Source organism: Procambarus clarkii, chromosome 19, assembly GCF_040958095.1.
Source record: "Procambarus clarkii isolate CNS0578487 chromosome 19, FALCON_Pclarkii_2.0, whole genome shotgun sequence".
In the NCBI taxonomy this organism is placed as follows: domain Eukaryota; kingdom Metazoa; phylum Arthropoda; class Malacostraca; order Decapoda; family Cambaridae; genus Procambarus; species Procambarus clarkii.
Genome location: NC_091168.1, coordinates 37,776,562 through 37,804,061, shown reverse-complemented (window position 1 = coordinate 37,804,061; position 27,500 = coordinate 37,776,562). Strand labels below are relative to the sequence as shown.

Here is a 27,500-nt window from a genome sequence, read left to right as displayed (position 1 = left end):
CCGGAGGGTATCGATTCATTTCTCTCAATGTTTGCGGACGATGCCAAAATTATGAGAAGGATTAAAACAGAAGAGGACTGTTTGAGGCTTCAAGAAGACCTAGACAAGCTGAAGAAATGGTCGAACAAATGGTTGTTAAAGTTTAACCCAACCAAATGTAATGTAATGAAGATAGGTGTACAGAGCATGAAGCCAGATACAAGGTATCATCTGGGAGAGGAAATTCTTCAGGAGTCAAAGAAAGAAAAAGACTTGGGGGTTGATATCACGCCAGACCTGTCTCCTGCAGCACATATCAAGGGGATAACATCAGCGGCATATGCCAGGCTGGCCAACATACGAACGGCATTCAGAAACTTGTGTAAAGAATCATTCAGAACTTTGTATACCACATATGTCAGGCCAACCCTGGAGTATGCAACCCCAGCATGGAGTCCATATCTAGTCAAGGATAAGACTAAATTGGAAAAGGTTCAAAGGTTTGCCACCAGACTAGTACCCGAGCTGAGAGGTATGAGCTACAAGGAGAGTCAACTTGAATTAAACCTCACTTCGCTGGAAGACAAAAGAGTTAGGGGGGACATGATCACCACATTCAAGAATCTGAAGGGAATTGATAGGGTAGATAAGGACAGGCTATTTAACACAAGGGGCACACGCACAAGGGGACACAGGTGGAAACTGAGTGCCCAAATAAGCCACAGAGATATTGGAAAGAACTTTTTTTTTTTTTTTTTTTTTTTTATTATTATTTTCTACCACAGACGTGGCCACACATGACAAACTATTCAGAACTTTCAGAATTCAGAATTCAGAATTCAGAATTCTTTTTTTTTGTCAGAGTGGTTGACAAATGGAATGCATTAGGAAGTTATGTGGTGGAGGCTGACTCCATACACAGTTTCAAGTGTAGATATGATAGAGCCCAATAGGCTCAGGAATCTGTACACCTGTTGATTGACGGTTGAGAGGCGGGACGAAAGAGCCAGAGCTTAACCCCCGCAAACACAACTAGGTGAGTACATGAGAAAGCTGGCTTCAAGGCAATGCACATTAACATAGATGTGATTACAAATAAAACAAGTGAATTTGAGAATGGGCACTAGAAGAAAACCCAGACATAATAGCAATCACAGAAACAAAGCTAACGAAAACCATAACAAATGCAGTGTTCCCACAGGACTATTATGTTGTGAGGAAAGAGAGAGAAGGAAGAGGTGGTGGTGGTGTAGCTCTGCTGGTAAGAAAAGGCTGGGATTTTGAGGACTGATTCAGGGATGTGTAGGTTTCAGTGACTACATAACAGGTACAATAGCGACTGGGGGGGTCAAAAAAATATAGTCGTAGTCATATATATCCCCTCACCAAATGACAGAAGGCCCAGACAGGAATATGATAGTTTGAAACAACATGGCTATTATTAACATAATAGAGAGAGCAGCTTCTGTTGCTGGCAGGAATGGATCTGGGCTACTAATCATGGGAGACTTCAACCTAGGAAAGATAGATTGGGAGAACAGAGACCCGCATGGAGGACCAGATACATGAAGAGCTAAGCTGCTGGACGTGGCAATAAGAAACTTTCTAAGGCAACACATCAAGGGACCGACAAGAATGAGAGGGGAAGATGAACCAGCCATGTTTGATCTGATATTTACCCTAAATGGGTGAGATATAAGGGAAGTTAGGTTGGAAGCCCCCTGGGAAGGAGTGATCACAGTGTATTGATCTTTGAGTACCTGGTTGAGCTAGGATTTACCTTTCCAAAAAGAACTTGGAAAAAAAAGGCTGGCATACCGAAAGGGAAATTATGAGGAGATGAGAAGTTTCCTAAGGAATATACCATGGGACACAGAACTCAGAGCTAATTCTGCACAAGACATGATGGACTATGTCACCCAAAACTGTCAGGAGGCAGTAAACAGGTTCATCCCGACTTCAAAAGGAAAAAACAGAGAAGAAAAAAGAAGAATCCATGGTATAATAGGGCATGTTTGGAAGCAAAGGAACTGAACAGAAGGGCGTGGAGGAACTTCAGAAACATCAGAAAACCAGAATAAAGAGAGAGATACCAGAGAACCAGGAATGAGTATGTTAGTGTGAGAAGAGAAGCAGAGAAAAAGTATGAAAATGACAAAGCAAACAAAGCTAATCCACAGTCACATCAGGAGGAAAATAAAAGTGAAAGAACAGGTGATGAAACTTGGGTGAGGACAGGTGCACAGAGATTGACAAAGAGGTGTGTAAAGAACTCAACAAGAGGTTCCAGGAGGTCCTCACAATAGAACGAGGTGGAGTCACTGCGCTAGCAGAGGTGACAGTAAACTAGATGGCCTTGGAAGGGTTCGAAATTACAAGAGATGAGGTCAAGAGGAATCTGTTGGAACTGGTCGTGAGAAAGGCTGTTGGTCCAGACGTGACATACTCAACCATGGTGACATAGTCACCATGGTTGCCCATGTTGGGCACTGAGAGAGTGTGCAGGAGCACTTTGCTTGCCACTCTCCATGGTGTATAGAAAACTACTGGAGACGGGAGACCTACCAGAAATATGGAAGACGGCTAATGTAGTCCCAATGTACAAAACGGGTGACAGACAAGAGGCTCTGTACTACAGGCCAGTGTCCTTGACTTGTATACCATGCAAGGTGATGGAGAAGATCGTGAGGAAAAACCTAGTAACACATCTGGAGAGAAGAGACTTCGTGACAACCCATCAACATGCGTTCAGGGAGGGTAAATCTTGCCTTACAGGCAAGAATTCTAGATCTAGAATTCTAGATTCAAGAATTCTACGATCAGGTAACAAAGATTAAGCAAGAAAGAGAAGGCGGGGCGGACTTCATTTTCTTTGTCGGAAAGCGTTTGACACAGTAGCCCATAAGAGGCGGGTACATAAGCTTGAGAAACAGGCAGGAATAACTGGTAAGATGTTCCAGTGGATAAGGGAGTACCTAAGCAATAGGAAGCAGAGAGTTACAGTGAGGGGGGGGAGACCTCAGATTGGCGTGAGGTTACAAGTGGAGTCCCACAGAGCTCTTCACTCGGAACTATCCTGTTTCTGATATATGTAAATAATCTCTCAGATGGTATAGACTCATTCCTCTCAATGTTTGCTGACGAGTGTTTCAGTATTCATATAGTAATTACACAATTCAGCATACCTTAGCCCAGGAGGGCGAAAGTCAGTCAGTATGGGACATTCTACACTATAATGTTCAAGTGAGTGCATGTTTTCTCTTTCACAAAGTTGACACATTGTGTACTCGACATTTGGGTTTTGAGAAAGCTGCCAGATACGTCTATATCCCAGGCGTATTCTGGCCACTATAACATCACATTGCCGGGTTCTTGTTCTATTAGTCCCATATGTGAATGTCTCCTCACGATATCTATCATAATATTTAATGCTACAACTTTCAGGTCTTTGTGAATTTGTTAGGTCGGTGAGATCTTCATTAGATATTTGTTTAAGTATTCTCTTTGTCACTGCTAATGAAACACCCATATCAATTTCAACCTCAGGTTTTCTACAGGCTGTCTTTGCAAGCATATCAACAGTGTCATGCTTTGAGATGCCAACATGTGATGGTATCCATAGGAATTTAATTTCAAATCTGTTTTCTTTAGCAACCAAAACATTCATTCGAATATCACTGACTATTTTCTGGGTGTTAGTACTGTGTGCGTTCAATGTCAGGAGTGCACTCTGCGAGTCACAGTATATAAGTCCCAGAACACTGTGAGCCTTTGTCCTTTAAAATTTCAGCCTGCAAGTTCGGTTTGAGTTGTACTTGCCCAATCATTGACGCGTTTCATTGTTGTTTGTACAAGAGAAGACTTCAAATACACGCACATCCTGTACATCGTCCACCTTCTTCTACACAACCGTCGGTATAGCACTGATACACATCGTTACCCATACTCTGAGTACTCTCAGTGATGCTGCACAGTGTTAACTGTTTTAATTATGTAGAGTTTACACTGTATTTCTTGGGTGTATTTACAAAATTAACTTATAGATCTCAGTTATCCCATGGAGTAATTGGTTGATTAATCATTAATTGAATTGGGTACATATTTAATATTATGATGGAGTTGGCTACCTTGTCGAACCAAAATGCATAATCTAATTTCGCTCTTCTATAGACCTCAGGTGAGTGTAGCATATTAGAATGTTTAGCTTGAAACTTCATGATTTGCCGAGATCTACTCAGTGCCTTCACACCGAAAACTGTACTAATAGACAAAATTCTCTCATTTATGGTAGGTAATTTTAACTCTGCTCTCATATTAACTATTCTCGTGGACTTTGGAGCCCCAAGGATGAGACGCATAGCTTCACTTTGCAAGGTTTCAAGCGATTTCAGCTCTTTGTCAGTATACAGTGTGAGATGTAGAGCATTGTAGTCAATCACAGAGCGTATAAATGATACATAAAACATTCTAGCAAGTCTCACTTTAGTTCTGGGTTTAAAGGAGAGGTGTTCACAGTGTTCTGGGTTTAAAGAAGGGGTGTTCACAGTGTTCTGGGTTTAAAGGAGGGGTGTTCACAGTGTTCTGGGTGTAAGGGAGGGGTGTTCACAGTGTTCTGGGTGTAAGGGAGGGGTGTTCACAGTGTTCTGGGTTTAAAGGAGGGGTGTTCAGTGTTCTGGGTGTAAGGGAAGGGTGTTCACAGTGTTCTGGGTGTAAGGAAGCGGTGCTTCACGGTGTTCTGGGACATAAGAGAGGGGTGTTCACAGTGTTCTGGGACATAAGAGAGGAGTGTTCCTAGTGTTCTGAGGGCATAAGAGAGGGATGTTCACAGTGTTCTGAGGGCATAAGAGAGGGATGTTCAGTGTTCTGAGGGCATAAGAGAGGGATGTTCACAGTGCTCTGAGGGCATAAGAGAGGGGTGTTCACAGTGTTCTTGGACATAAGAGAGAGAGATGTTCACAGTGTTCTGGGACATAAGAGAGAGAGAGATGTTCACAGTGTTAAGGGACATAGAAGAGGGATGTTCACAGTGTTCTAGGGCATAAGAGAGGAATGTTCATAATGTTCTGGGTGTAACGAAGTGGTGTTCACAGTGTTCTGGGTGTAACGAATGGGTGTTCACAGTGTTCTTGGTGTAACGAATGGATGTTCACAGTGTTCTTGGTGTAACGAATAGATGTTCACAGTGTTCTGGGTGTAACGAAGGGGTGTTCACAGTGTTCTTGGTGTAACGAGTAGATGTTCACAGTGTTCTGGGTGTAACGAAGGGGTGTTCACAGTGTTCTGGGTGTAACGAAGGGGTGTTCACAGTGTTCTGGGTGTAACGAAGTGGTGTTCACAGTGTTCTGGGTGTAACGAAGTGGTGTTCACAGTGTTCTGGGTGTAACGAAGTGGTGTTCACAGTGTTCTGGGTGTAACGAAGTGGTGTTCACAGTGTTCTGGGTGTAACGAATGGATGTTCACAGTGTTCTTGGTGTAACGAATGGATGTTCAGTGTTCTGGGTGTAACGAATGGATGTTCACAGTGTTCTTGGTGTAACGAACGGATGTTCACAGTGTTCTGGGTGTAACGAATGGATGTTCACAGTGTTCTGGGTATAAAGCAGTTCAGGAATCAAGATTTAATCAAATCAGGACTCGAAGCCTCATGTTTCAAGAGGACCAGAGCAGAGAAATTGAAGTCATTTCTTCCTGGCTTGGCTCAGGTGAGAGCCTCCCTGGTCACAATAGCTGGATAATGAGGCGTCAGCGGTAGACACATGCCTCCCTACTGGGGAAGGCATGTTCTCCCCTGTTCTCTGGGGACACAAGGAAGTCTCGTGAGTCCCCGAAGGTGCTGCCAGGTCCTGGTGATTTGGGGGGTGTAAGGGGTGTTCAAAGTGCTCTGGGTGTAAAGGAAAGGTGTTCATTCTGTTCTCGGTGTAAGAGAGAGGTGTTCACGTTATTCTGGGGGGTAAAGGATGAGTGTTCAAGTTGTTCTGGGTGTAAGGGAGTTGTGTCCTGCTCCACACCTTGTGGGGGCAGCCATGGCTGACCCCACAACACAAAGACAATCATAGCTGACCCCACAACACAAGGGCAGTTGACCCCACAACACAAGAGCAGCTGACCCCACAACACAAGGGCAGCTGACCCCACAACACAAGGGCAGTTGACCCCACAACACAAGGACAGCTGACCCCACAACACAAGGGCAGCTGACCCCACAACACAAGGGCAGTTGACCCCACAACACAAGGGCAGCTGACCCCACAACTCAAGGGCAGCTGACCCCACAACACAAGGGCAGCTGACCCCCATAAAACAAGGGCAGCAGACCCCACAACACAAGGGCAGCTGACCCCACAACACAAGGGCAGCTGACCCCATAACACAAGGGCAGTTGACCCCACAACACAAGGGCAGCTGACCCCACAACACAAGGGCAGCTGACCCCACAACACAAGGGCAGCTGACCCCACAACACAAGGGCAGCTGACCCCACAGCACAAGAGCAGCTGACCCCACAACACAAGGGCAGCTGACCCCCATAACAAAAGGGCAGCTGACCCCACAACACAAGGGCAGCTGACCCCACAGCACAAGAGCAGCTGACCCCACAACACAAGGGCAGCCATAACTGACCCCATAACACAAGAGCAGCTGACCCCAAAACACAAGGGCAGCTGACCCCACAACACAAGGGCAGCTGACCCCACAGCACAAGGGCAGCCATAACTGACCCCACAACACAAGGGCAGCTGACCCCACAACACAAGGGCCGCTGACCCCACAACACTAGGGCAGCTGACCCCACAACACAAGGGCAGCTGACCCCACAACACAAGGGCAGCTGACCCCACAACACAAGGGCAGCCATAACTGACCCCACAACACAAGGGCAGCTGACCCCACAACACAAGGGCCGCTGACCCCACAACACTAGGGCAGCTGACCCCACAACACAAGGGCAGCTGACCCCCAACAACACAAGGGCAGCCATAACTGACCCCACAGCACAAGGGCAGATGACCCCACAACACAAGGGCAGATGACCCCACTACACAAGGGCAGCTGACCCCACAACACAAGGGCAGCTGACCCCCAACAACACAAGGGCAGCCATAACTGACCCCACAGCACAAGGGCAGCTGACCCCACAACACAAGGGCAGCTGACCCCACAACACAAGGGCAGCTGACCCCACAACACAAGGGCAGCTGACCCCACAACACAAGGGCAGCTGACCCCACAACACAAGGGCAGCTGACCCCACAACACAAGGGCAGCCACCCGCCTCCCAGCAGGTGAAGGACAGCCATCATATTATCCCAGTAACCTCATTACCGTAATGGGAGTGAAGCAGCTCGCTGGAGTCGGTCTGCGGTCTCGCAATTACGGCAGAGTTCTGCGTTCTTCCCTGCGTCGCAGGCGGTCTATTGCGGCACTGGGGGAGTTCTTGCGTCATCCCCGGTACTGGGGCATGTTGGGGAAGTGTTCTCTGTGGTACTGGGGCATGTTGGGGAAGTGTTCTCTGTGGTACTGGGGCATGTTGGGGAAGTGTTCACTGTGGTACTGGGGCATGTTGGGGAAGTGTTCTCTGTGGTACTGGGGCATGTTGGGGAAGTGTTCTCTGTGGTACTGGGGCATGTTGGGGAAGTGTTCTCTGTGGTACTGGGGCATGTTGGGGAAGTGTTCACTGTGGTACTGGGGCATGTTGGGGAAGTGTTCTCTGTGGTACTGGGGCATGTTGGGGAAGTGTTCTCTGTGGTACTGGGGCATGTTGGGGAAGTGTTCTCTGTGGTACTGGGGCATGTTGGGGAAGTGTTCACTGTGGTACTGGGGCATGTTGGGGAAGTGTTCTCTGTGGTACTGGGGCACGTTGGGGAAGTGTTCACTGTGGTACTGGGGCATGTTGGGGAAGTGTTCTCTGTGGTACTGGGGCATGTTGGGGAAGTGTTTTCACCGGTACTGGGGCATGTTGAGGAAGTGTTCTCTGTGGTACTGGGGCATGTTGGGGAAGTGTTCTCTCCGGTACTGGGGCATGTTGGGGAAGTGTTCTCTGTGGTACTGGGGCATGTTGGGGAAGTGTTCTCTGTGGTACTGGGGCATGTTGGGGAAGTGTTCATTGTGGTACTAGGGCATGTTGGGGAAGTGTTCTCTGTGGTACTGGGGCATGTTGGGGAAGTGTTCTCTGTGGTACTGGGGCATGTTGGGGAAGTGTTTTCTGTGGTACTGGGGCATGTTGGGGAAGTGTTCTCTCCGGTACTGGGGCATGTTGGGGAAGTGTTCTCTGTGTTACTGGGGCATGTTGGGGAAGTGTTCTCTGTGGTACTGGGGCATGTTGGGGAAGTGTTCACTGTGGTACTGGGGCATGTTGGGGAAGTGTTCTCTGTGGTACTGGGGCATGTTGGGGAAGTGTTCTCTGTGGTACTGGGGCATGTTGGGGAAGTGTTCACTGTGGTACTGGGGCATGTTGGGGAAGTGTTCTCTGTGGTACTGGGGCATGTTGGGGAAGTGTTCACTGTGGTACTGGGGCATGTTGGGGAAGTGTTCTCTGTGGTACTGGGGCATGTTGGGGAAGTGTTCACTGTGGTACTGGGGCATGTTGGGGAAGTGTTCTCTGTGGTACTGGGGCATGTTGGGGAAGTGTTCTCTCCGGTACTGGGGCATGTTGGGGAAGTGTTCTCTGTGGTACTGGGGCATGTTGGGGAAGTGTTTTCACCGGTACTGGGGCATGTTGGGGAAGTGTTCTCTGTGGTACTGGGGCATGTTGGGGAAGTGTTCTCTCCGGTACTGGGGCATGTTGGGGAAGTGTTCTCTCCGGTACTGGGGCATGTTGGGGAAGTGTTCTCTGTGGTACTGGGGCATGTTTGGGAAGTGTTCTCTGTGGTACTGGGGCATGTTGGGGAAGTGTTCACTGTGGTACTGGGGCATGTTGGGGAAGTGTTCTCTGTGGTACTGGGGCATGTTGGGGAAGTGTTCTCTGTGGTACTGGGGCATGTTGGGGAAGTGTTTTCTGTGGTACTGGGGCATGTTGGGGAAGTGTTCTCTCCGGTACTGGGGCATGTTGGGGAAGTGTTCTCTCCGGTACTGGGGCATGTTGGGGAAGTGTTCTCTCCGGTACTGGGGCATGTTGGGGAAGTGTTCTCTGTGGTACTGGGGCATGTTGGGGAAGTGTTCTCTGTGGTACTGGGGCATGTTGAGGAAGTGTTCACTGTGGTACTGGGGCATGTTGGGGAAGTGTTCTCTGTGGTACTGGGGCATGTTGGGGAAGTGTTCTCTCCGGTACTGGGGCATGTTGGGGAAGTGTTCTCTGTGTTACTGGGGCATGTTGTGGAAGTGTTCTCTGTGGTACTGGGGCATGTTGGGGAAGTGTTCACTGTGGTACTGGGGCATGTTGGGGAAGTGTTCTCTCCGGTACTGGGGCATGTTGGGGAAGTGTTCTCTGTGGTACTGGGGCATGTTGGGGAAGTGTTCTCTGTGGTATTGGGGCATGTTGGGGAAGTGTTTTCTGTGGTACTGGGGCATGTTGGGGAAGTGTTCTCTGTGGTACTGGGGCATGTTGGGGAAGTGTTCTCTCCGGTACTGGGGCATGTTGGGGAAGTGTTCACTGTGGTACTGGGGCATGTTGGGGAAGTGTTCTCTGTGGTACTGGGGCATGTTGGGGAAGTGTTCACTGTGGTACTGGGGCATGTTGGGGAAGTGTTCTCTGTGGTACTGGGGCATGTTGGGGAAGTGTTCACTGTGGTACTGGGGCATGTTGGGGAAGTGTTCTCTGTGGTACTGGGGCATGTTGGGGAAGTGTTCACTGTGGTAGCTTGTGTTAAGGGTGAATTAAGTGTCCCTCCCGGTATGTGGTATGTGGGGGGATGAGTGTCCCTCCCGGTATGTGGTATGTGAGGGATGAGTGTCCCCTCCCGGTATGTGGTATGTGGGGGATGAGTGACCTCATGTGATGAGTCTTGCAGAGAAAATCATGATGAGGAAAATGTATTCATCACAGCAAATAATATGATGGAAGAAGGATCGAGAATGTTCTCCCATAAATCCTGTGAGGGTTGATGATCTATCGATGTAATCCTATGAGAGTGGATTATCTATTGATGTAATCCTGTGAGGGTGGATGATCTATCGATGTAATCCTGTGAGGGTGGATTATCTATCGATGTAATCCTGTGAGGGTGCATTATCTATCGATGTAATCCTGTGAGGGTGCATTATCTATCGATGTAATCCTATGAGAGTGGATTATCTATTGATGTAATCCTGTGAGGGTGGATTATCTATCGATGTAATCCTGTGAGGGTGCATTATCTATCGATGTAATCCTGTGAGGGTGCATTATCTATCGATGTAATCCTATGAGAGTGGATTATCTATTGATGTAATCCTGTGAGGGTGGATTATCTATCGATGTAATCCTGTGAGGGTGGATGATCTATCGATGTAATCCTGTGAGGGTGGATGATCTATCGATGTAATCCTGTGAGGGTGGATTATCTATTGATGTAATCCTGTGAGGGTGGATTATCTATCGATGTAATCCTGTGAGGGTGGATTATCTATCTAGGTAAATCTGTGAGAGTGAATTATCTATCGATGTAAACTTGTGAGGGTGGATTGTCTATCGATGTAAACTTGTGAGGAAGATAGATCTATTTGTCTAAAGCTTTGACGGGCAGTTTCCTGAAAGTAATTTAGGAAGATGAATCATACCGGGCAGGTATTATCCTGGTGGGTACAGGCCATTAGGAGCTCACAGCGCACTAGTTTACCCCTGGAACACGACCCGCTAATTACTGTTGGGTCAACAGGGGTCAACAGGGGTCAACAGTAATGGACTGTGGTGCTCTGTTTCTCTCAGTCTTCTAGGTAGGGAGTTACTGCTGTGATGGGAGGAAATCTCACAGTGGTGAGATCTCAACAGTGGAGGTCTCACACGGATCTGTACCCCTGAGTCAGTGATTTGAGTTTGTGTATCCTCTTCTAGTATTGGGCAGCGTCACTCATCCTGTGAGTGGACACACCGCCATAGTGACAGTATTGGGCAGCGTCACTCATCATGTGAGTGGACACACCGCCATAGTGACATTATTTGGCAGCGTCACTCATCCTGTGAGTTGACCATTCCGTCATAGTGACAGTATTGGGCAGCGTCACTCATCCTGTGAGTGGACACACCGCCATAGTGACAGTATTGGGCAGCGTCACTCATCCTGTGAGTGGACACACCGCCATAGTGACATTATTTGGCAGCGTCACTCATCCTGTGAGTTGACCATTCCGTCATAGTGACAGTATTGGGCAGCGTCACTCATCCTGTGAGTGGACACACCGCCATAGTGACAGTATTGGGCAGCGTCACTCATCCTGTGAGTGGACACACCGCCATAGTGACAGTATTGGGCAGCGTCACTCATCCTGTGAGTGGACACACCGCCATAGTGACAGTATTGGGCAGCGTCACTCATCCTGTGAGTGGACACACCGCCATAGTGACAGTATTGGGCAGCTGCACTCAACCTGTGAGTGGACACACCGCCATAGTGACAGTATTGGGCAGCGTCACTCATCCTGTGAGTGGACACACAGTCATAGTGACAGTATTGGGCACCGTCACTCATCCTGTGAGTGGACACACCGCCATAATGACAGTATTGAGCAACGTCACTCATCCTGTGAGTGACACACCGCCATACTGACAGTATTGGGCAGCGCTACTCATCCTGTGAGTGGACACACCGCCATAGTGACAGTATTGGACAGCGCCACTCATCCTGTGAGTGGACACACAGTCACAGTGACAGTATTGGGCAGCTGCACTCAACCTGTGAGTGGACACACCGCCATAGTGAAAGTATTGGGGCAGCGTCACTCATCCTGTGAGTGGACACACCGCCATAGTGAAAGTATTGGGGCAGCGTCACTCAACCTGTGAGTGGACACACCGCCATAGTGAAAGTATTGAGGCAGCGTCACTCAACCTGTGAGTGGACACACCGCCATAGTGAAAGTATTGGGGCAGCGTCACTCATCCTGTGAGTGGACACACCGCCATAGTGAAAGTATTGGGGCAGCGTCACTCATCCTGTGAGTGGACACACCGCCATAGTGAAAGTATTGGGGCAGCGTCACTCAACCTGTGAGTGGACACACCGCCATAGTGAAAGTATTGGGGCAGCGTCACTCAACCTGTGAGTGGACACACCGCCATAGTGAAAGTATTGGGGCAGCGTCACTCAACCTGTGAGTGCTTATGCCTCATTAATCGTAGTTTGATGTTGACAGATTTTCGTTGCTATGTCATATAATATAATCTTACATAGCTCCACTTGCCACAAACGTGAGGTCCCTACACCCACGAGCCCTCGAGTTCGCTGCAGCAAATGGTGTTCTCCGAGGCTCCAAATTAATCTACCTATCTACCTAATTGCTAAAAAAAAGGTCGTCATTCTGCAATTCAAGATCTAGTATTTTTTAGCAAATAATTACGTTCGTGCATTACGGTTGCACTACCCATTAGACCCACGAGGACGCTGGTATGTGGCACAGGTCTTGTGGTAGTCCATTGTGAGCGCCATCTGTTGGTGGATGCTGTAAGGTCTCACCTTCAAGAGAGGAGCCATAGGGATGCTGCGCCGTCGCTGCCAGACACACGATTATATAAACATTTCGATTCTTCCTTTGTACTTCTAATTTTGAGAAAAAATGTATTATATTTCTTTTATATTTGATGTTACTAATAAAATAATAAATAAAACTGATTCACATACGGTAATTGTTTGGGAAAAGGACGGTAGCTGAGGCGTACGAGATGTTGATAACATAGCCGGCAGCAGAGCGCGGCAGTGGAGGTAGGGAACACAACAGCGGGACCTAGCGATCAATTTCGTGTTCCATTTCTCACTTGATGAGCCATATTCCCGCGTTTCTGTGTCTCAGACTCACAGACAAGCCAGCCACCTCCGCCAACAGCCATGGTAGGTATTCCACGACCAGTTTTTGCCCCTGTTTACAAGGTGATAAGAGTGAGGAGAGGCGGTAGGTTAACAACCAATTATCCCGCCTCCGGAGCTCACCATGTCAAACACGTGTGTTGGGTTCACTCTTGAAAAACAATGGTGTTTGTTCCAGACAAATGGGTGTTGTGAAATAAAAAAATTTAGCAGGTTGTATTTGTAAATTAATACACCAATTTGTGTGACTTTTTATAAGGGGGAGTTAACTGCAGTAAAGTAGTTAGCATCCGCTGTCCCTACTCGCTCGCGATTACGCTCACGCGCGCATGTGCACACATGCACTTGCAACGCACGTACACACAGACATGCACGCAAGTACACATATACGCACACACTACGAACGGCTAGATATTTACGCCTACACACACACACACACACACACACACACACACACACACACACACAAACACACGAAGATCGACAAGAATGAGAGGGGAAGATGAACCAGCCATGTTTGATCTGATATTTACCCTAAATGAGTGGGATATAAGGGAGGTTAAGTTGGAAGCACCCTTGGGAATGAGTGACCATAGTGTATTGATCTTTGAGTACCTGGTAGAGCTAGGAATTATCTCCCCCCCCCCCCCCCGAAAAGAACTAGGAAACAAAAGGCTTGCATACCGAAAGGGAAATTATGAGGAGATGAGAAGTTTCCTAAGGGATATACCATGGGACACAGAACTCAGAGTTAGGTCTGTACAAGATATGATGAACTATGTCACCCAAAAGTGTCAGGAGGCAGTAAGCAAGTTTATCCTGGCCCAAAAGGAAAAATCCAAGAAGCAAAAGAAGAATCCATGGTTTAAGAGGGCATGTATGGAAGCAAAGGAACTGAACAAAAGGGCGTGGAGGAACTTCAGAAATAACAGAACACCAGAAAGCAGAGAGAGATACCAGAGAACCAGGAATGAGTATGTCAGGGTGAGAAGAGCAGCAGAGAAAAATTATGAATATAATAAAGCAAGCAAAGCCAAGACCGAACCAAAGCTACTCCACAGCCACATCAGGAGGAAAAATAAAAGTGAAAGAACAGGTAATGAAACTTAGAACAGGCGAGGACAGGTATACAGAGAAATACAAAGAGGTGTTTGAAGAACTCAACAAGAGGTTCCAGGAGGTCTTCACAATAGAACAAGGTGAGGTCGCTGCGCTAGGAGAGGGGGCAGTAAACCAGGCGGCCTTGGAAGGGTTCGAAATTACGAGAGATGAGGTCAAGAGACACCTGCTGGATCTAGATGTGAGAAAGGGAATTGGTCCAGACGGGATCTCACCATGGGCATTGAAAAAGTGTGCAGAGGCACTTTGCTTGGCGCTCTCTATAGTGGTCACGGGAGACGGGAGACCTACCAGAAATATTGAAGACGGCTAATGTGGTCCCAATGTACAAAAAGGGTGACAGGCAAGAGGCACTGAACTACAAGCCAGTGTCCTTAACTTGTATACCATGCAAGGTGATGGAGAAGATTGTGAGAAAAAACCTAGTAACACATCTGGAGAGACGAGACTTCGTGACAAATCGCCAACATGGGTTCAGGGAGGGTAAATCTTGCCTTACAGGCTTAGTAGAGTTCTACGACCAGGTGACAAAGATTAAGCAAGAAAGAGAAGACTGGGGGGGACTGCATTTTCTTGGACTGTCGGAAAGCCTTTGACACAGTACCCCAAAAGAGGCTGGTACATAAGCAGGATAGGAGAGTTACAGCGAGGGGTGAGACCTCAGATTGGCGTGAAGTCACCAGTGAAGTCCCACAGGGCTTTGTACTCTGTCCTATCCTGTTTCTGATCTCCCGGAGGGTATAGACTCATTCCTCTCAATGTTTGCTGACGATACCAAAATTATGAGAAGGATTAAGACAGAGGAGGACTGCTTGAGGCTTCAAGAAGACCTCGACAAACTGAAAAAAATGGTCGAACAAGTGGTTGTTAGAGTTTAACCCAAGCAAATGTAATGTAATGAAGATAGGCGTAGGGAGCAAGAGGCCAGATACAAGGTATCATTTGGGAGATGAAATACTTCAAGAGTCAGAGAGAGAGAAAGACCTGGGGGTTGATATCACGCCAGACCTGTCCCTGAAGCTCATTTGTCTTTGCCGGCGCCGGGAATCGAACCCGAGCAACAGGATTACGAGTCCCGCGTGCTGTCCACTCAGATACCAGACCCTGTACCTTTTGTGTGTGTGTATGTATGTGTGTGTGTGTGTGTACTCATCTATTTGTACTCACCATTTGTGCTTGCGGGGGTTGAGCTTCGGCTCTTTGGTCCCGCCTCTCAACCGTCAATCAACTGGTGAACAGTTTCCTGAGCCTACTGGGCTCTATCTACATTGAAAACTGTGTATTGGGTCAGCCTGTGTGTGTGTGTGTGTGTGTGTGTGTGTGTGTGCGTGTGTGTGCGTGTGTGTGTGTGTGTGTGTGTGTGTGTGTGTGTGTGTGTGTGTGTGTGTGTGTGTGTGTGTGTGTGTGTGTGTAGAAAAAAAAAGCTAGTAGTTAGTAACAGTTGATTGATTGACAGTTGAGAGGCGGGCCGAAATAGCAGAGCTCAACCCCTGCCAGCACAACTAGGTAGATACAGACACACACTGTAGAGGGCAGCTGGACCGTAACACTAACCAATACACAGTAAAGATAGATAGATAATACACACAAGAGAGACTCTGTTTTACAATAAAATGTTTGTTTAAAAAAAATCATTTAGATGCAAGTAACATTCAGATTTAGTTATATTTGTCCCTGTGTAGTTAATATATCATGGTAACCCAAATGCTCAATAATTGATGGCATTATATTTATTTATAATGATTGGTATGAGAGGCAGTGTTGACCATTGATAACCAGAGTCACAACCACCTTGATCAATACTCTCCAGGGGACACTAATGCTCTCTAATCTGCCCGTCCTCCTAAGGTTTCCCAGCGTCAAGAAACTGCCGTACTAAAGTGCCCTAATCCTAACCAACCCGAGGACCCAAAACAGAAAACGGGACAGTAGGAACATTTCACGAGCCGCTACCGTTTTGTAGTACGACAATTTTTTGGCCTTAGGAAGAGTATACGTCCAAAATGCGACGTTCTATCAGGATGACGGGATGGTCTAATGAGACCAGATTCATTAGACTGTGGTGGGAGGGTGCAGCACACTGTATCCTGCCTACAGCAAGTACCTTTGCTGTGCCTTTACCTTTAACATATAACCGTGAAGTGAACCGTCTCTGTGGTGCAGTGGTAAGACACTCTCCTCCATGCGTCGCGAGTGATTTGGCCTGAGGTTCGTATCCTGGCCGGGGAGGATTGACTTGGCGCGAATCCATAACTGTAGCCTCTGTTCACCCAGCAGTGAACGGGTACCTGGTTGTTCAACGATTTGGCGGGTCGTATCCCAGGGCACATGAAGGACCTGCCCGTAACGCTGTGCGTGCTGTTGCCTGTACAAGAGTGACAGTATTGGGCAGCGCCCAATACTGTCACTCCAGTATGTATACTCGTATGTATACTGTTCATACATACCGGTATACCGGTATGTATGAACAGTATACATACATACATACATACATACATGTATACCGGTATGTATACTCGTATGTATACTCAGGTATGTATACTGTTCCCTCGGGTATGTATACATAAACAAAAATTCTTGATTTCAAAGAATATTTCAGAAGTATTACACCAAACTTGTCACGACAACTTCTCCACTGGAAGCAATTGGGAAATGTTCCTTTCATGTGATGCCACTGTTCAGTTGGCGGTAAATATGTATCTGGGGTTGAGCTTTGGCTCTTTGGTCCCGCCTCTCAACTGTCAATCAACTGGTGTTCAGGTTCCTGAGCCTACTGGGCTCTATCATATCTACATTTGAAACTGTGTATGGAGTCAGCCTCCACCACATCACTGCCTAGTGCATTCCATTTATTAACTACTCTGACACTGAAAAAATTCTTTCTAACGTTTTTGTGGCTCATCTGGGTACTCAGCTTCCACCTGTGTCCCCTTGTTCGTGTCCCACCCGTGTTGAAGAGTTTGTCTTTGTCCACCCTGTCAATTCCCCTGAGAATTTTGTAGGTGGTTATCATGTCTCCCCTTACTCTTCTGTTTTTCAGGGATGTGAGGTTCAGCTCTTTTAGCCTTTCCTCGTAGCTCAATCCTCTCAGTTCCGGGACGAGCCTGGTGGCATACCGCTGAATCTTCTCTAGCTTTGTCTTGTGTTTAACTAGGTATGGACTCCAGGGTGTGTGTGTGTGTGTGTGTTATCTTGAGGTTATCTTGAGATGATTTCGGGGCTTTTAGTGTCCCCGCGGCCCGGTCCTCGACCAGGCCTCCACCCCCAGGAAGCAGCCCGTGACAGCTGACTAACACCCAGGTATCTATTTTACTGCTAGGTGACAGGGGCATAGGGTGAAAGAAACTCTGCCCATTGTTTCTCGCCGGCGCCTGGGATCGAACCCAGGACCACAGGATCACAAGTCCCGCATGCTGTCCGATCGGCCGACCGGCTCCCTTGTGTGTGTGTGTGTGTCTGTGTGTGTGTGTGTGTGTGTGTGTGTGTGTGTGTGTGTGTGTGTGTGTGTGTGTGTGTGTGTGTGTGTGTGTGTGTATTCACCTAGCTGTATTCACCTAGTTGTGCTTCCGGGGGGTTGAGTTCCACTCTTTCGGCCCGCCTCTCAACTATCAATTAACTGTTACTTACTACTAACTTTTGTTTTCACACACCCCCCCCCCCCAGGAAGCAGTCCGTAACAGCTGTCTAGCTCCCAGGTACCTATTTACTGCTAGGTAATACGGGCATCAGGATGAAGGAAAGTCTGCCCATTTGTTTTTCCGCCGGCTGCAGGGATCGAACCCCGGTCCCTAGGTCCACGAGTCTAGAGCGCTGTCCACTCAGCCAGCAGGCATAACCCCCCCCCCCCCCCGTGTGCGTGTGAGTGTGTGTGAGTACTCATCTATTTTGTACTCAAATATTTATGCTTGCGGGAGTTAAGCTCTGGCTCTTTGGTCCCGCCTCTCAACTGTCAATCAACTGGTGTACAGATTCCTGAGCCTACTGGGCTCTATCATATCTACACTTGAAACTGTGTATGGAGTTAGCCTCCACCACATCACTGCCTAATGCATTCCATCTGTTAACTACTCTGACACTGAAAAAGTTCTTTCTAACGTCCCTGTGGCTCATGTGGGTACTCAGTTTCCACCTGTGTCCCCTTGTTCGCGTACCACCAGTGTTGAATTATCCATCCTTGTCTACCCTGTCAATTCTTTTGAGAATCTTGTGTAGTGATCATGTCTCCCCCGAGATCTTCGGGGAGACATGTGGGAACTGCACCTCACATCTTCCAGTGACGTGAGGTGCAGTTCCCACAGCCTGAACTCATGCCTCTTAGTTCTGGGACTAGTCTAGTGGCATACCTCTGAACTTTTTCTAGATTCGTCTTGTGCTTGACACGGTACGGGCTCCATGTTGGGGCCGCATACTCCGGGACTGGTCTTACATAGGTCGTATACAAGGTTCTGAAAGATTTCTTACACAGGTTTCTGAAGGCAGTTCTCATGTTAACCAGCCTTGCATACGCCGCCGATGTTATTTTTTTTATGTTGCTTCAGGCGACTGGTTTGGCGTGATATCAACTCCTAGATCTTTCTCTGTCCGTTTCATGAAGAACTTCATCTCCCATTCAGTATCCTGTCTCTGGGCTCCTGTTTCCTACCCCTAGTTTCATGACTTTTCATTTACTTGGGTTGAACTTTAGTAACCATTTGTTGGACCAATCATTCAGTTTAATTGGGTCATCTTGTAGCCTCCTATTATATTCGTTCGTCTTAATCCACCTTATAATTTTTGCACCATCCTCAAACATTGAGAGGACATACCCTATATATACCCTCTGGGAGATCATTTACATATATCAGGAACAGTATAGGTCCAAGGACTGACCCCTGCGGGATTCCACTGTTGACGCCTCGCCACTCCGAAACTTCACCCCTCACAGTGACTCGTTGTTTTCTGTTGCTTAGGTACTCCTTTATCTAACGGAGTTCCTTCCCTTTCACTCCAGCCTGCATCTCCAGCTTTTTCACTAGCCTCTTGTGAGGTACTGTGTCAAAGACTTTCTGGCAAACCAAAAATATGCAGTCTGCCCACCCCTCTCTTTCTTGCCTTATTTTTGTTGCCTGGTCGTAGAATTCAAGTAACCCTGTGAGGCAGGACCTGCCATCCCTGAACCCATGTTGATGCTGTGTTACAAATTTCTTTCGCTCCAGATGCTCCACTAGTTTTCTTCGCACAATCTTCTCCATCAGCCTGCACGATATGCAGGTTAGGCATACCATAATGGTATGCACTGTATGGTATGGTATGCATGGTATGTGTGTGTGTGTGTGTGTGTGTGTGTGTGTGTGTGTGTGTGTGTGTGTGTGTGTGTGTGTGTGTGTGTGTGTGTATGTGTGTGTGTGTGTCAACCTAGTTATGTTTGCGGGTGTTGAACTTTGGTCCCGCCTCTCAACCGACAATCAACTGGTGTACAGGTTCCTGAGCCTACTGGGCTCTATCATATCTACATTTGAAACTGTGTATGGAGTCAGCCTCCACCACATCACTGCCTAATGCATTCCATCTCTTAACTACTCTGACACTGAAAAAAATTAATTTATAATTTCACAGTGGCTCATTTGGGTACTAAGTGTCCACCTGTGTCCCCTTATTCGTTTTCCATCATGTCTCCCCTTGCTCTTCTGTCTTCCAACGACGTGAGGTGCAATTAACGCAGCCTTTCCTCATAACTCACACCTCTTAGTCCTGAAGCAAGTCTAGTCGCATACCTTTGAACCTTCATCGGCTTCATCTTATACTTGACAGGGTATGGAATCCATGCTGGAGCCGCCTATTCTAGGATTGGTCTGACGTATGTGGATTATAAGGTTCTAAATGATTCCTTACACAAGCTTCTAAAGATAGTTTTTATTCGTATTAATGAGAGCTTCTGCGGGCAGGTTACTGAGATATCAATCCTCAGATCCCTAGGAGTTCTGCTAATGTCATATTTGGTCCAAGATGGACAAATATGACATTCGGAGATACGGTTCGAGTCTCCTACACCCCAGAGTGTTTATTACCACCAGTGGAGGACAATTTACATGACATTCCGTCCACTAGCACTAAGGGGCCTCGTAGTCTGGTGGACAGCGCGCAGGACTCGTAATTCTGTGGCGCGGATTCGATTCCCGCACGAGGCAGAAACAAACGGGCAAAGTTTCTTTCACCCTGAATGCCCCTGTTACCTAGCAGTAAATAGGTACCTGGGTGTTAGTCAGCTGTCACGGGCTGCTTCCTGGGGGGTGGAGGCCTGGTCGAGGACCGGGCCGCGGGGACACTGAAAGCCCCGAAATCATCTCAAGATAACCTCAAGAAAGATGCAGGAGCCCTGGTCAGAGGGAGAGAAGACCTGAAAAACAAAATATGCAACACTTGCAATATTCATCACAACACATTGTCACATTCAATGAAACATTTGCTGTCTCCATCCTCTGGTGTGGTTTGGTCAGCAAGCATTTGCTATATATTGTAAATACAATTTGTTGTTTACTTTGTCCCTTCTTGCTTCACTGCTAGTTACTCTCCTCACCTCTATGCTTCCAGCTTCTCTCTCACTCTCCCTCACCATGACTCTCTCCCTCCCTCACTCTCCTCCTTACCTCTCTCCTCCCTCCCTCAAGGGATAATAAAGCTAGTTTCTCTCTCCATTTACCTGTTCACCAGTTTAAAGAGCAGAGTGAGGGAGGCAGACCTTTTCTTCCTGAGGTCGTAAGTCCCTGCTAATCCACGGTATTCACGGACCCTACTGACCTGGTGGTCCGCTCTGGCCCGGGCCACCCTGGCGGCCCACCCTGGCCCGGGCCGCCCTGGTAGTACGCCGTGGCCCGGGCCGCTCCCTTGCATTAGCTCGAGATTTTTGTTTGTAATGAGCTCAGAGGAGCTCCGACAACTTCATATTTTATTCTGTGTCTTTTAGGCCCGCGTGAGAGAGAGAGAGAGAGAGAGAGAGAGAGAGAGAGAGAGAGAGAGAGAGAGAGAGAGAGAGAGAGAGAGAGAGAGAGAGAGAGAGAGAGAGAGAGAGAGAGAGCGAGAGAGATAAAGACAATCTTATAGCAATTTGAACGTCATTTTATTTTACCTCAAAACCAGGAATAAATCCTCCCGGGTCAAGAGAATACATAGAGCATTATGTGTCAAGAAGAACGTGATGAATGGCCTTATTTCTTGGGTGTGTGTGTGGGGGAGGGGGGGGGGAAGTTGTACTGGAGATTTATAGCTTGTGGAGTTTGTTTGTTCCATAAATGTTTCGTTAGTCGGTTGTGTTTTGTTACTGGTCTGTATTGTTTTTCGACTTGGAATTGAATGAATATTTTATGTAGGGTATTTTAATTATGGAAACACAGTGGGCGTTTGCAATTTTGCAATATATATATATATATATATATATATATATATATATATATATATATATATATATATATGTCGTACCTAGTAGCCAGAACGTCGTACTCGGCCTGCTATGCAAGGCCCGATTTGCCTAATAAGCCAAGTTTTCCTGAATTAATATATTTTCTCTAATTTTTTTTCTTACGAAATGATAAAGCTACCCATTTCATTATGTATGAGGTCATTTTTTTTTATTGGAGTTAAAATTAACGTAGATATATGACCGAACCTAACCAACCCTACCTAACCTAACCTAACCTATCTTTATAGGTTAGGTAGGTTAGGTAGTCGAAAAACAATTAATTCATGAAAACTTGGCATATTAGGCAAATCGGGCCTAGCATAGTAGGCTGAGAAGTGCGTTCTGGCTACTAGGTACGACATATATATATATATATATATATATATATATATATATATATATATATATATATATATATATATATATATATATATATATATATATATATATATTGGTGTATACTGGCAGCAGGTTTTCTTTCAAACATGTTTCATTGAATATGACCGCATATTCTGTATTTATTATTTTAATAATAAATAAAATAGTAAAATAATAAATACAGAATATGCGGTCATATTCAATGAAACATATATATATATATATATATATATATATATATATATATATATATATATATATATATATATATATATATATATATATATATATATATATATATATATATATATATATATTGTGACGATAATCTCCTTCAAGAGATTGAGCCTGCTCTTCCCTCCAAAATACGTCGCCATACATCCCTATACAACTAATATGGAAGAAATATCCAACAATGACAACAACACCAAGTTTTGCCAGAAGCGCAAAACGTATGCAGCCAGGAACACCTGCTCCACCTCGAACCACCAAACTACCTGTCTTGTCGCCTGCTCATCGCTGATTGGCTGCGGGTCCAGTTGCAACTGCACTCCACCCACCACACTACTTGATGTCTGGGGCCACCACGACCACCAGATCTCAGAATATCCAGTGCTTTCATCAGGTTAACACGTCTCGTTGGTAGACTAAGCTGTGGCTTACGTGTACTAAGAGAGGTGATAGCTTAAAGCCAATATTCCTGCACCTCTTATTTGATTGTATATTGTTCACTTGTTATTACTCACTTGTCTTAACGTAACTTTTCATTTTGTCATTTGATTATTCTTACTATTTTGATTGATTGATTTTATTATACGAATTTGTATGTCCATTTTATTCATGTTTTGCTTTTCTAACGTAATTAAAATTTCATTGTTAAATTTACTTGTGTTTTGTGTGTCTTCTCATTACCTTACAACAGACGAAGTTCCAGATTTTCTATTTTTGTTTCTATATGTGACGAGGCCATACCCCTAGCTTTTGAACAGCCGAACACCAACGCGTTACCATCACAATATATATATATATATATATATATATATATATATATATATATATATATATATATATATATATATATTGAATATAGTTGATATAATATAGAATATAGTTGTGCATTAATATATATATATATATATATATATATATATATATATATATATATATATATATATATATATATATATATATATATATATATATTGGTAGCAGTCTTTCCTGTAGACATATATTATTAAATATGACCGAAAAAGTAAGATTAATAATTCTAACACGAATTTTCTCAATATTTCTTATGTTTCTTTTCACTGTCGATGGTAATTGAAAAATCAGTTCTCCAAAATTCATTTTTAATTCTAGTCTGACGCGACACTTGAACTCGTTTCGTAATAACTTATTACATTTTCAAAGACTTTAGTTTACACACACACAACTATAACCTGCAAACACTAAACAGAGTTCTTACTATGCTATAATTCAAACGGCTTTTCATTTTATATACCTGCATTTGGGTGAGGTGATATGTTACAACAGTTTTGGATGAGGTGAAAACAAACTTTCAACACAAGATAGAACACGAAATATTGGGTAATATTGGGTAAAGTTAAAGGGGAAGAATGGAAGTAAATGCAAAGGGCCTATTGGCCCATATTTCGTGATGCTTCTATATTGGTGTGGAGTCTTGAAGTGGGTAGAATATAGTTGTGCATTAATTGGCTGTTGATTGCTGGTGTTGACTTCTTAATGTGTAGTGCCTCGCAGATATTAAGCCGCCTGCTATCGCTGTATCTATCGATGATTTCCCTGTTTTTTGTTAAGACTTCTCTGGTGACTTATCTCCTTGTCCTCATATCCCAGCTCCTTGTCATCATATCCCAGCTCCTTGTCCTCATATCCCAGATCCTTGTCCTCATACCCCAGCTCCATGTCTTCATACCCCAGCTCCATGTCCTCATATCCCAGCTCCTTGTCCTCATATCCCAGCTCCTTGTCCTCATATCCCAGCTCCTTGTCCTCATACCCCAGCTCTTTGTCCTCATACCCCAGCTCTTTGTTCTCATACCCCAGCTCCTTGTCCTCATACCCCAGCTCCTTGTCCTCATTCCCCAGCTCCTTGTCCTCATATCCCAGCTCCTTGTCCTCATATTCCAGATCCTTGTCCTCATACCCCAGCTCTTTGTCCTCATACCCCAGCTCTTTGTTCTCATACCCCAGCTCCTTGTCCTCATACCCCAGCTCCTTGTCCTCATTCCCCAGCTCCTTGTCCTCATATCCCAGCTCCTTGTCCTCATATTCCAGATCCTTGTCCTCATATCCCAGCTCCTTGTCCTCATATCCCAGCTCCTTGTCCTCATATTCCAGATCCTTGTCCTCATACCCCAGCTCCTTGTCCTCATACCCGAGCTCATTGTTCTCATACCCCAGCTTCTTGTCCTCATATCCCAGATCCTTGTCCTCATACCCCAGCTCCATGTCCTCATACCCCAGCTCCATGTCCTCATACCCCAGCTCCATGTCCTCATATCCCAGATCCTTGTCCTCATACCCCAGCTCCTTGTCCTCATACCCCAGCTCCTTGTCCTCATACCCCAGCTCCATGTCCTCATATCCCAGCTCCTTGTCCTCATATCCCAGCTCCTTGTCCTCATACCCCACCTTCATGTCCTCATATCCCAGCTCCATGACCTCATATCCCAGCTCCTTGTCCTCATACCCTGGCTCCTTGTCCTCATATCCCAGCTCCTTGTCCTCATATCCCAGCTCCTTATCCTCATACCCCAGCTCCTTGTCCTCATACCCCAGCTCCTTGTCCTCATACCCTGGCTCCTTGTCTTCATATCCCAGCTCCTTTTCCTCATACCCTGGCTCCTTGTCTTCATATCCCAGCTCCTTGTCCTCATACCCCAGCTCCTTGTCCTCATACCCCAGCTCCTTGTCCTCATACCCCAGCTCCTTGTCCTCATACCCCAGCTCCATGTCCTCATACCCCAGCTCCATGTCCTCATACCCCAGCTCCATGACCTCATATCCCAGCTCCTTGTCCTCATACCCTGGCTCCTTGTCCTCATACCCCAGCTCCATGTCCTCATACCCCAGCTCCATGTCCTCATACCCCAGCTCCTTGTCCTCATACCCCAGCTCCTTGTCCTCATACCCTGGCTCCTTGTCTTCATATCCCAGCTCCTTGTCCTCATACCCCAGCTCCTTGTCCTCATACCCCAGCTCCTTGTCCTCATACCCCAGCTCCTTGTCCTCATACCCCAGCTGCTTGTCCTCATACCCCTTGCAAGTGCTACTAACTCATACTCCCTAAGCACCTTTTCTCTGATAATTACAACACATAATAGCCAAAGCCCATTACACCCATTCGTCGAAGGCCTCACTTCCCCCCACCCTCCCCTTACCTAAAATCCAATCACGAAGTGCCCATCAGACGGCGTAACTGGCCATTCAGAGCGTCCGGACCAATCACTGCCCTGCGGCTCTCATTGGCTAGCTGGCTCTGTCTCCGTCTCCACTAACTACCTTCTCAGGTAATGGCCAGGTGTCTCGATGGTTGTATGTGCTGAAACGCACACAGCCGCCCGCGCATGTGCACATGTAACACACACACACACACACACACACACACACACAAAGGGGCCTCGTAGCCTGGTGGATAGCGCGCAGGATTCGTAATTCTGTGGCGCGGGTTCGATTCCCGCACGAGGCAGAAACAAATGGGCAAAGTTTCTTTCACCCTGAATGCCCCTGTTACCTAGCAGTAAATAGGTACCTGGGAGTTAGTCAGCTATCACGGGCTGCTTCCTGGGGTGTGTGTGGTGTGGAAAAAAAAAATATAGTAGTTAGTAAACAGTTGATTGACAGTTGAGAGGTGGGCCGAAAGAGCAAAGCTCAACCCCCGTAAAAACACAACTAGTAAACACACACACACACACACACACACACACACACACACACACACACACACACACACATGTCAGCTCGGGACATCACTGTTGACTTCAAACATGGAAACGACGTTGACGTCAACTGGTGACGTAAGTTATATTCGGCGTTGTTAAGGGTTTGTCGCTCATTTGAAAGTCAATAATCCCATTGATTTGTGGTGGTGGTTGTGGTGGTTGTGGTGATTGTGGTGGTGGTTGTGGTGGTGGTCATTGTGGTGGTGGTGGTTGTGGTGGTTGTGGTGGTTGTGATGATTGTGGTGGTGGTTGTGGTGGTGGTCATTGTGGTGGTGGTGGTTGTGGTGGTTGTGGTGGTTGTGATGATTGTGGTGGTTGTTATGGTGGTTATTGTGGTGGTGGTGGTTGTGGTGGTTGTGGTGATTGTGGTGGTGGTTGTGGTGGTGGTGGTAGTGGTTGTGGTGGTTGTGGAGATTGTGGTGGTGGTTATGGTGGTTGTGAAGATTGAGGTGGTGGTTGTGGTGGTGGTTGTTGTTGTGGTGGATATGGAATGGTGAAAGAAACGTTGCCCGTTTGTATCTGCCTGGTGCGGGAATCGAACCCGCGCCACAGAATTACGAGTCCTGCGCGTTATCCACCAGGCTACCAGGCCCCCCTCCCCCCCTGTGTCTGTGTGTGTTCTCACCTAGTTGTGCTTGCAGGGGTTGAACTTTAGCTCTTTGGTCCCGCCTCTCAACCGTCAATCAACTGGTGTACAGGTTCCTGAGCGTACTGGGCTCTATCATATCTACACTTGAAACAGTGTATGGAGTCAGCTTCCACCACATCACTTCCTAATGCATTCCATTTGTCAACCACTCAGACACTAAAAAAGTTCTTTCTAATATCTCTGTGGCTCTTTTGGGCACTCAGTTTCCACCTGTGTCCCCTAGTGCTCGTGCCCCTTGTGTTAAATAGACTGCCTTTATCTATCCTATCAATTCCCTTGAGAATCTTGAAGGTGGTGATCATGTCCCCCCCCCCTAACTCTTCTGACTTCCAGCGAAGTGAGATTTAATTCCCGTAGTCTCTCCTCGTAGCTCATACCTCTCAGCTCGTGTGTGTGTACTCACCTAGTTGTACTCACCTAGTTGTGTTTGCGGGGGTTGAGCTCTGGCTCTTTGGTCCCGCCTCTCAACCGTCAATCAACTGGTGTACAGATTCCTGAGCCTATTGGGCTCTATCATATCTACACTTGAAACTGTGTATGGAGTCAGCCTCCACCACATCTCTTCCTAATGCATTCCATTTGTCCACCACTCTGACACTAAAAAAGTTCTTTCTAATATCTCTGTGGCTCATTTGGGCACTCAGTTTCCACCTATGTCCCCTTGTACGTGTTCCCCTTGTGTTAAATAGACTGCCTTTATCTACCCTATCAATTCCCTTCAGAATCTTGAATGTGGTGATCATGTCCCCCCTAACTCTTCTGTCTTCCAGCGAAGTGAGATTTAATTCCCGTAGTCTCTCCTCGTAGCTCATACCTCTCAGCTCGGGTACTAGTCTGGTGGCAAACCTTTGAACCTTTTCCAGTTTAGTCTTATCCTTGACTAGATATGGACTCCATGCTGGGGTTGCATACTCCAGGATTGGCCTGACATATGTGGTATACAAAGTTCTGAATGATTCTTTACACAAGTTTCTGAATGCCGTTCGTATGTTGGCCAGCCTGGCATATGCCGCTGATGTTATCCGCTTGATATGTGCTGC

General features: G+C 46.5%; 5 protein-coding genes across 5 annotated transcripts in view; 1 reads left to right on the top strand and 4 right to left on the bottom strand.

Annotated features, from left to right (window-relative positions):
* Nucleotides 1-7,419: 7,419 nt before the first annotated feature.
* Nucleotides 7,420-7,902, bottom strand: LOC123757679 (uncharacterized). Its single transcript, XM_045741526.2, has one exon. The coding sequence runs from the start codon at nt 7,900-7,902 to the stop codon at nt 7,420-7,422; it is 483 nt and encodes a 160-aa protein (XP_045597482.2).
* A 351-nt stretch (nt 7,903-8,253) lies between these two features.
* On the bottom strand, nt 8,254-8,661 carry LOC138366438 (uncharacterized). Its single transcript, XM_069327487.1, has one exon. The coding sequence runs from the start codon at nt 8,659-8,661 to the stop codon at nt 8,254-8,256; it is 408 nt and encodes a 135-aa protein (XP_069183588.1).
* A 15-nt stretch (nt 8,662-8,676) lies between these two features.
* On the bottom strand, nt 8,677-9,255 carry LOC138366437 (uncharacterized). The gene has a single exon (XM_069327486.1). The coding sequence runs from the start codon at nt 9,253-9,255 to the stop codon at nt 8,677-8,679; it is 579 nt and encodes a 192-aa protein (XP_069183587.1).
* Nucleotides 9,256-9,276: 21 nt separating this feature from the next.
* On the bottom strand, nt 9,277-9,750 carry LOC123757676 (uncharacterized). Its single transcript, XM_045741522.2, has one exon. The coding sequence runs from the start codon at nt 9,748-9,750 to the stop codon at nt 9,277-9,279; it is 474 nt and encodes a 157-aa protein (XP_045597478.2).
* A 3,050-nt stretch (nt 9,751-12,800) lies between these two features.
* The window catches only part of Gycbeta100B (guanylate cyclase soluble subunit beta-1-like), a gene marked incomplete in the record, with an annotated part of 213,209 nt that continues 198,509 nt past the window's right edge, over nt 12,801-27,500 (top strand). The window contains 1 exon segment of the mRNA XM_069327485.1: nt 12,801-12,938. Within this exon segment, the coding sequence (XP_069183586.1) occupies nt 12,936-12,938 (3 nt within the window).